The sequence below is a fragment of the Lycium ferocissimum genome, chromosome 11, assembly GCF_029784015.1.
Source record: "Lycium ferocissimum isolate CSIRO_LF1 chromosome 11, AGI_CSIRO_Lferr_CH_V1, whole genome shotgun sequence".
Taxonomy (NCBI): Eukaryota; Viridiplantae; Streptophyta; class Magnoliopsida; order Solanales; family Solanaceae; genus Lycium; species Lycium ferocissimum.
This window is the reverse complement of record NC_081352.1, coordinates 7,738,784-7,748,571: the sequence shown is the minus strand read 5'-3', so window position 1 is coordinate 7,748,571 and position 9,788 is coordinate 7,738,784. Positions and strand designations below refer to the sequence as shown.

Below are 9,788 nucleotides of genomic sequence, written 5' to 3'. Positions count from 1 at the left end.
TAAACCACGTGTTGCTGCTGAACCACGAAGTCTTCTTTCAAGGAAATCAACTGGCCCAAACACTACTGATTGAAGCAGGGTATGTAATGCCAGCTTTCAAGAAAATGCAACTTAACTTCAACCAGTTTTGAGCCATTGTGTTAGAGCTCTGTAACAACAAGAAGCAAAAGCTGGAAAAAAATGCAGCAACGGAGGCTGCCGTTTTGGACTGTTATTGGAAGGGCACCTTTATGTTTTTCTGCACACATTATAAAGAATAGAAAACAAGTCATATTATACCCATTTACAGAAAACTTTGTGTATTATAGTTATCAATATCCATTTTTATTACAATCACAGGGCTCTATGTTTGTTGTTTTCCCGTTACAATTGAAAGAAAAACATTAAATGCCTAACATATTGGGCCCGTGCACAATACGAGCTTCAACCCTCTAGTTAGATTTAAAAAACCAACAAATAAGGCGTACGTGGCTTCTTTTCCACTTTGCTTTCTCTTTGGGAACTAAACTATAATCTACAAAAATGACATATAAAAGCATTATAGACCCGATAATTCACAAGACTTTTTGACCGTGTTCTCTCATATGTTGAAACAACCATCCTATTAACCAGGACAAAGTATAATTAATAGGATCCCTATAACTGCTTAATTAAAATCACATCCAAGTTTTGTTATTCAGTCGTTATTCCCCTTCATATCCATATCCTAACTTTCCTGCTCAGAAAGGTAACTTTCCAGAGGTCCTAGCTTGCTCTAATACAAACAGTTTCAGGTACATATTTCATATATTTAATTTAATCGTGAAACAGACAAGTTTGTTCATATATAAACAATTAATTGCTTTAATATGTTCAGCCATATTGACGTAGCTTTAATATCTTTCTACGTAACTTTCATGTATATTTCTTCATTATTCTTCCTCCTCTTTTCGATTTGATTGACCCTCTCTCTCTCTCTCTCTCTCTCTCTCTCTCTCTCTCTCTCTATATATATATATATATATATATATATATATATATATATATATATATATATATATATATATATATATATATATATTTAGGCCTCATTTGTTTTCATTAAGATTAAGACATACGAATGCGAATACACATACGAATATTAAGATGTGCATTAAGATCTAGATGTCTAGATACGAATGCAAATCAATATTAAGATGTAGTCTCTAGATGCGAACACGAGAATCATTAAGACTGTTTGTTTTCAATATCTGAATGTGCATGTGAAATTACACTATATCAATAAAATATTACAGTATAAAAATCTCATTGCAGCATAATAATTTATATTTTTTGATAGAAAATAATATTTTGAATATTTATATTTGATAAAAAAATTTAAACTATCTGAAATGCAAACTAAAATTTATATACCATACAAAAACTACTATAACAAGGTAACATGATTTTTTTTTTTTTTTGAATTCAACATAACTTAATCTTTTAAATTAAAAAAAATCATGCAGCTAAACAAAATCTTGTTCACTTTCAATTTTAAAAAGTAGTAGAAAATTTTTCATAGTTACCAAGAACTAAGTTGACAAAATTTCAAGAATTCTTACCCGTATGAGAAAAACACGAATCCTTCTCTACTTAAGATGAAAAAAACGAACTTCAACGATTAATTCAACTCTGTAAAACTTCAAAATTGAGCACAAAACTCATAAAATTCGCAACAAATTTTCAAAACTTTGCAGTTCAAAGATATTTCTTTTCTTAAAAAGATCAAAACTTTCTGCAAACTTGCTATAAAACATTCCTGCTCTGCTTTAATAGTACAAACCCAATTAAAAAGAGTACCACAAAATGCCAAAATCACATAGAAAAGGCCTGCTTGCTTTGATTGGTGCGTTAATCTTTTCCTATGGGTTTCAGTTTCTCAACCAGAACTATAGAATGGTATAATACTATATTATCAGAAAACCTCAATACTAAGCAGTAGGTTGATAGACATCAATACACCCAAACATATTGTGAATGCAAAAAATACTAAGTATACAATATATTTGTAGTGATTATGAAAGTTCATCAGTTCAAGAGGAAATTTGTGCTGAGAAAAGAAGAATGGCGTGATTTTTTTGCCGAGAAGACAGAGGCGTGAAAGGTGAATAACCGTATTAATTTAATGAGTCTGAATAGAATAAGACTCTCTTATAGATCTGATTTGTTCAGATCTATCCAGATCCATTCAGAGGTTTTATAAGGAAACAAAACAAATGCATTTAATGGGCTGAATCTGAATAATTAAAATTCAAACCCTAAAAACAAATGCACTTAATGGGCTGAATCTGAATGATTAAGATTCAGACCTCCATTAAGTGCAAACAAATGAGGCCTTAGTTTCCTCTTTTTTATTGATTTTTTTGCGTTTAAAAAGTTGCGTCTAACACATTTCAAGGTTTTCCGTAATCTAAGTCCGCCAATCATTTTAATCATCAAAATTAGAATGAAAGACAGATACAGTAAGCTGATTAACATTTTCGATTGGAAACATTTATTGCAAAAAATGATTGAGGAAAAGGAGGCATTCTGATGTCCCGTTCTTTTTCTCTCTATTGACCGCTTTGGAGAATCCTCTAAACTAGTAAGTAGAAATATTAGAATTCCTTTAAATCCCAAAGAAAAGAAATGGGAATATTTAGCTAAGTAAAATTGATGGAATTTCATCTGTTTATATGACCTAAAAAGTAAAAAATATGAAAATATTTAATAAACAAATTGGTACTCCTACTTCGTAACTTCAATTAAAGTAGTGTAAAAGATATTTACATAATCGGATCACTTAGTAGATAATTAATTATAAATAAATCTCTTGATGAACATTAATTGATAAATTTGTAAAAATGATAATTTCATATGTTTTCCAAATTTATTAAGAAGCTATCCATAAACTGACTGATTTTATAGTTACACAAATTAGTTTAATGATTTTGATCATAAAAAATTAAAACTTGAACGATCATTTAAGAAATCAACTCAATAAAAATTCCCTTATAGTATATGATTGTGCTTGTTCACCTAGCTTTTATCACCTTTAATAAAAATCACTATCGTTTATTTAAGTTATATACACAGACAATATTTACATCACTCGTGTAACTTTATCTGTTATAGAAAGGTAATGACAATTTTTATTATGTTACCAATTAGTGATATTTATCATAAAAAGTTAGCACATGTAATTATCCTCTAAGTGATCTAATAGTATATATGTTTTCGGAAAAGTTACACATTTGGCTGCGCGCTAAAGATAATTACAATACATTAACTATATAAATTTATTTACATTACTTATCAGGTTAGTATTGTTTATCATAGAGAGTTACATGTAATTAGTACTTTTTAAGTGATCTGATAGCGTAAATATTATTTTTCCTCGTATTCAGGCTTAGAAGCTGCGATGGATTCAATGAGAGGACAAGGAGGCATTCAGATGCTACTCACTGCTGAACAGGAAGCCCAACAAATTGTTTATGCTGCTAGAAATGGTAAATATTTAGTGTAATTTTGGAAAGCTGCTTCTTCTTCATGAAATTGGTAAGGATTAGTCTTAATTATGTGTTTTGGTACCTTTTAAGTTAAAATGACAAGGTTGAGGCAAGCAAAAGAAGAAGCTGAGATGGAAGTGACAAATTATCGTTCCCATCTGGAAGCTGAGTACAAACAGAGACTATCTGAGGTTTTTCTCTTTTAAATTGTCTTTTCTCTTTGATTAAATAAGCTGATTTTTGATTGAAATTGGTTATCAAAATCATAATGGATGCGAAACAAAGAAACTCAACAAAAATCTCCAAAAGTAATCGATATGACCATTACTTTTGGTCATATTGAATAATTTATGATGTTAAGAGACAATTAACACTATGAATTTCCAATCAAGACCTGGAAGTGCGCGTAGATACTTAGCTAGAGATGTTCTTGGGAAATGATTTATTGAAAAGGGATTTAATGATAAGTTAAAAAATGTGATTTTGTTGTAAAAATTATATGTCTTGTTACAAATTATTACTATTTAACTACTCCATACTTCAAAGACTTAGGATAACTCATTGTACAAATATATTGATGGGACATAATATATATATATATATATATATATATATATATATATATATATATATATATATATATATATATATATTTGGTCTCAATTGACAACGAAATACTTTAACTTTGAGAATGCACATTTAGACATCTAAACTCGTCCCCACTGTGTCTCATGGACACCTGACGCTGACGTGGCACATAAAATTTGGAGGTACCTATATGATCATTTTGTAAAGTTGGAGTATTCAACTGACACAGTGTAGACGAGTTGGGGTATGTAGATGATTATCTTGTAAGTTGATATGTTTAACTGACAATAAAAGTCAAATTTAAGTATCTATCTATGCATTATGCCTATTGATTCTATAGAATAATTTTGAATAGACCCGTATTATTTATTTGATATATATACAGACCAGTGGAAGTTCCGACTCAACCGAAAAGAGGCTTGAGATAGAAACTGAGCAAAAGATTCGGCAACTGAAGAAAGCAGGCTCCGAAGTATCTCCTGATGTTATTGCAATACTCATGAAATACATTTCAACTATTAAAACTTAGATTCATGAAGGTACTAAATAATAGAGAAAATGACAAAAATGGTCCTTTATATTTAAGGATAGGTTCACAATAATCTCTTAACTATGCATTGAACAGTTTTGGTCCTTAAGTCTATCAAATATTTATTGAACTGTCTATTAGATTTGACAGAAATTATATAATATTTAGAGGTACACTTTTTTTTGTCTATGTTGTTTTTGATTTATTTTTACGTGTAGTTTCAGTTATTTTTATATCTTTTTAGTATCTAGTGTAGTTTTTTTTTTGTTGCATATTTTAGGATTTGTGGGACTTTTTTGATATTTATGGTTAAATTTTTCTTTTTCAACGTTCCGATCAAATTTAACAGATAGAGGTTGGTAAGTATTTGACGTAGACTAGAAGTGTTAATTGTTAACAAACTTAATGGACCAAATCTGTTCAACACATATTTAAAAAACTGTTTTGAACCTATCCTATAACATAATACCATTTTTGTCATTTTCTCCTAATTCGGAAAGCGCGCAAAGGCAAATGAAAGCAAAGGAAAATGGGACAAAAATTTTCTTTTTGCTAAAAATATTTTCCCTCAATGCCAATGAAGTTCTCTCTTCAATGGATAAAATTTTATCTGACAAAAAAACAAAAGGCCATAAAAAGTTATTACGTCAATTTCTTTTCTTTTTCCATTTCCAATATTCCAAATGAAGGGTGTAGCTTTTATATCAAAACGTTTCATGGGAACTTCAAGTCATGATACGGCACACACAAATTTTCCTGTTTCTTTGTTTGAGATATTCATAAAAGAAAGTGTATACACTCAGTATTGTATGATTTTTTTTAAACATAACTAGGCACAAAATATTTTGTTGTAGTTCATAAATATGATGCTTAGAAAATTAGAGTGGATTGGAAACAAGAGAAGTTAGTTTCCGAAAATCAACCTGTCTGCTTTTGAAATTCTTCAATAATTCAGATATTCTTAAAATTTTACATTCCGGTCTTCAAGAATATTAAACAAATTTACATTCCGGTCTTCAAGATTATTAAACTCACTATCTGGGTAAAAAATGCCCATGGTTTCAATTTATCCTTCTTCAATTTTTTAAACTCCAATTGCCTATAACATTAATTTTCGGGTTAAAGTTTCTTTCCTTATACCTATTAGAGCACAATTTGTGTGCTTTATTTAAATAGATAGTACTTATCCACGTGGATATTACATTCAACCCATTCAAATTTACTGTTTCAAAATTGTTGGGGCTGAATTTCTAAGAATCATGAAAAAGTAGATTTTTAAGAATCTACCATTACAAAAGGATGATGAATCTGAGTTGAACTAGATCTCGAATTCATTGGAGCATGTTTGCATCAGTATTGAACAAAAAATCAGAGCTTCAAATGAAGAAGATATTGTTGTCTTTTAAATTCATTTAGTCAAAAGACGTGCAACATCAAATAAATTGGGTACTGAAAAATGGTTTCTAGTTATTTTCGGTAAACCTTGATTGGTCGGGTTATTTATGGTTGGGGCCACATGAACCAACGAATCAGTGCAACCCTATTTAGTTAAAATCCAATATATGTCATCTCATAATTTTGTTAAAAGGGGGCATTTCAGCTCGAAATTAAACTTTAAGAGAAGTTTGAGTCTAATAAGTGGAAGGAGTGACATTCTTAATCCAAAAATTAATGTTAAAAGCAATTGACATCCAATTGGTGAAAGGTTTTGACTCTTTTCCATTTTTTTTACATACAAAACGCTTATGAGTCTTTGATTTGTAGATAAAATTATATCGCAATTATAGTTTGGGATGAACATTTCTAAATTATTATGTTGATATACTTTCTTTTATGAATGTTTGGTTCATTAATACATTAAAAAAGTGATATGCGTGTTTACATGTTTTTGGTTTGAAGTTGGATAAAATTTTGTTCGCGGTGTTATATATATTTTTGTTTAAGTAGAATAACAAAAAGAAAGAGGTAATGAAAGATAATTGATCTTTTAGGTGTTTTAGGATTGCTCATTCTTGTATTAGAAAGAATGTTGGGCCATACTATTAATCATGTAATTCGGTAGTGTTTATTATAATAAATTCCATGACTAAAAATTTTAGTGGGAGATCGTTGGGAATTAGGATACATACTATTAATTATGCGTTTAGATATAATATTTGCTATAAAATAATTATTTATTCTATTTAATAAAGACTCGCAATAAAAAGATCATTGATTTGTTTGTATGTGCCTTTACTTATAGATACAGCATATAATATGGTGTATAAAGTTTAATTTATTCTCAGAAGATCAAATCATTAGTTCTAATACGTTATAAAATTTAAGTTCACAATCTAAGGTAGAACCTCCAATATGTTTGAATCATATTCTCTTCATTAAGGGAATGCTTTTAGCACCCCAGAAAATTTCAAAAAGTTTTAAGCTTACGTCATGCTAAAGTGGGGTGTGTATCATACGAATGGTTCATGATAAACTGGGCTATGACCTAAACACTCAAAGAACATGTTCTTTGAGAAACTACGCAAGATGGCAAAGTGCAAAATAATAAAATCAATACAAAATTCAGCGTGGAAAAGCTCCATGCTGAAGGAAGGTAAAACCATGATCTACCTCAGTAGGAGTTTCACAAACTTTCCACTAAACTCGAGCAACTTATGTTACAATGACTTTTACACCTATGGAATTGTTCCAAACAATTCCTGTCCTAACTCCCTCTTCTTCAACAGTTCCAAACTGTATTTTCTATACTCTCTTTTCAATGACTACACCCAATCCGAGAAGTCCTTACGACTCAATAAACACCTATTACAATCACTAAGAAAAGTAAATAAATGGAACCACACTAATAACCTAACTATTAGAACTCAAGAACTGAATGATATATCCTGATAGGAACATGTTCTTTGTTGCTGCACTAGTTGGGACCTTCGAAACTCTGGTGTTGACTCTGCTCTCACTACATATGTCTCTCTATTTGTTTTTTTTTTAAGTCCACCAAACAGTCGGTGGAAATTTATTAAAACTAAGATAGTCTTATAGAACTAACCAAAGCTGGCTAGCAGAAACAAATGAAACCAGTATTTGGAAAACACCAAGTCTGATTTTAAAAAATAAAGCAACATGGAAAGAAATCAGTCTAATGATGTATAACTGTCTAGTAGCCTTGATTTGACGGCATTTATAAACACCTCAGAGCTCTCACCAGGTGCATGGAATCAAAATGAACTGAATGTGCTTCAGGCTAATGTAGACAACTTGTATATCTTTAAACCTGTTTTTCAGTCATCAATGTATAAATATAGCGGCAGTTTTGAGATTACTATAACTAGATTTCCACCCTTTGTTCCATGCTAACAGAATGAACATAATGAGATGTTGATATCACCATTAGGAGAAAATGACAGGCTTAATCAATTTATTTAGTTGTAGTTCTTTTATAGCATCTACAACTACACTTGCTAATTTATGTACTGTAACTGTGATTACTTTTACTTCTAGATAAATTTTCATGTTAGCATCTTCTTTATATTGTTATTGATCTTATATATGGTATATAAGATTTGTCTGAATTCATAGTCTCTCTCCAAGTTAAAGGAACTTCCTGAAAATCATCGGATTGAAAGATTGTTGCATAATTAAAAGCTAAGTTAGTGAGAAAAATCTACCAGGCTATTTCCTTCCCTTAGCATATGGCCAATTTGCACATTCTTATCCCTTCTCATGTTGTTGATAACATTTACTTCCATAGCCACACTCCAAGGAGTTTCCCATAGCCCCTCCAGAATGTTTTCCATGGTGAGGGAATTTGTTTCCAGAACAAGAGGAAATAACTGATTAACAACACAATATTCCAGTCCTTCCTTGATAGCCACAACTTCTGCAACTATGTTTGTGCAATCAGGCAACCTTCTACTCTTAGCACAAACTAAATCTCCTTCAGCATTTCTGTAACGATCCATTTGGTCGTTATTGCCTTTTTGGTGCTTTTGACCCTTTCCCGAGCTTGTTTAGCTCACATTTTACCCGAGAAGACCGTTGACACGCTTCCCGAGGTCATTGGATATGATTTGGGTGACTTTGTGGGAAATTTGGGCTTAAAGTGAAAAAGAGTTGACTCAAAGTTGACTTTTTGGTAAGCGGACCTTTTTCGGGAATCCGTCAATTTTGAAAGGTCCGGATGATCTTTTAAAACTCAGGCAGAGATGTCATTATCCTCAGGTATGTAGTGCATTCTTTGATGTTTTCCTGATCGTGTGTGGCCATGGTTATTGATGTTGTTGCTGTAGCCCTATGAGGCGGTGTATTTTGGGTTGCTGTTGCAGGAGGGTAGTGCCATATTATAGGGGAAACTCTGGTGAAATTTTTATAGAATTCCCAAGAACCTAACATTCGAGGACGAATGTTCCAAAGGGGGGAAGAATGTTACATCTCGAAAATTTCAGATTTGTTGCCTTGTGAGTAGGCTAACGTGAGCATAAGGTGATTATGAAACCCTTACGAGATTAAAGAAAGTATTAGATAGCTTAAGGTGCATACTATAAGATTTCGAGTCATACGAATATGAAAAGTTTAGTTTGTTGAAGGAAGTGAAATGTAAGTCGTGTTCGGAAGGTTTCCGCTATAATTGAGCTAATATTTATTTAGAAACATCTTGAGGGGCTGCTATAGGGCCTATTGTATGGTTAATGAAGTGTTATATAAGTGCCAAGAAGGTTCCATGAGGATTGGAGGTCAAACGAGTCGACGAGAATGAAATTCAAAAATTCCCAGTTGTACGGTTATTTGTACGGACGGTATAAATTATACGGCCCGTATAATGGTCCGTATATTGCTTCCAAAGAAGGCTGCAACCTGGTAATATTATACGGTCTAATTATACGGACCGTATAAATTATACGGCCCGTATAATTGGCCGTATAATCGGGTCGGGTCAGAATTTTCTTTTTATAAGCATGGACGACCCTCACTTTATTTTCATTTCCCGCATTTCTTCCAAGCTCTCCAAAGCTCCAAAACCCTTTTCCCAACATATTTCACTCAACCCAAGAGATTTCAAAGATCTAATAGCAAGAATCGAAGTGTTCATGTGTTAGAAGGCTTCCTAGGGTTGGTAGATTTCAAGGTATACTTGGGCATTGAGGCTAGGGTTTTTACATAAGTTGGTA

At 31.7% G+C, this 9,788-nt stretch overlaps 1 protein-coding gene across 2 annotated transcripts; it reads left to right on the top strand.

Annotated features, from left to right (window-relative positions):
- Positions 1 to 565: 565 nt before the first annotated feature.
- LOC132037624 (V-type proton ATPase subunit G1-like) lies at positions 566 to 5,371 on the top strand. Of its 2 annotated transcripts, none has more exons than XM_059428162.1 (4): positions 566 to 773; positions 3,411 to 3,506; positions 3,597 to 3,697; positions 4,480 to 5,371. In XM_059428162.1, exons 2-4 carry the CDS (start codon positions 3,419 to 3,421, stop codon positions 4,621 to 4,623), a joined length of 333 nt encoding a protein of 110 aa, XP_059284145.1. In that variant the 5' UTR covers positions 566 to 773; positions 3,411 to 3,418; the 3' UTR covers positions 4,624 to 5,371. The 2 variants fall into 2 exon arrangements, with proteins under 2 accessions (XP_059284145.1, XP_059284144.1); XM_059428161.1 differs by having other exon boundaries at positions 569 to 773; positions 3,405 to 3,506; positions 4,480 to 5,368.
- Positions 5,372 to 9,788: the final 4,417 nt, after the last annotated feature.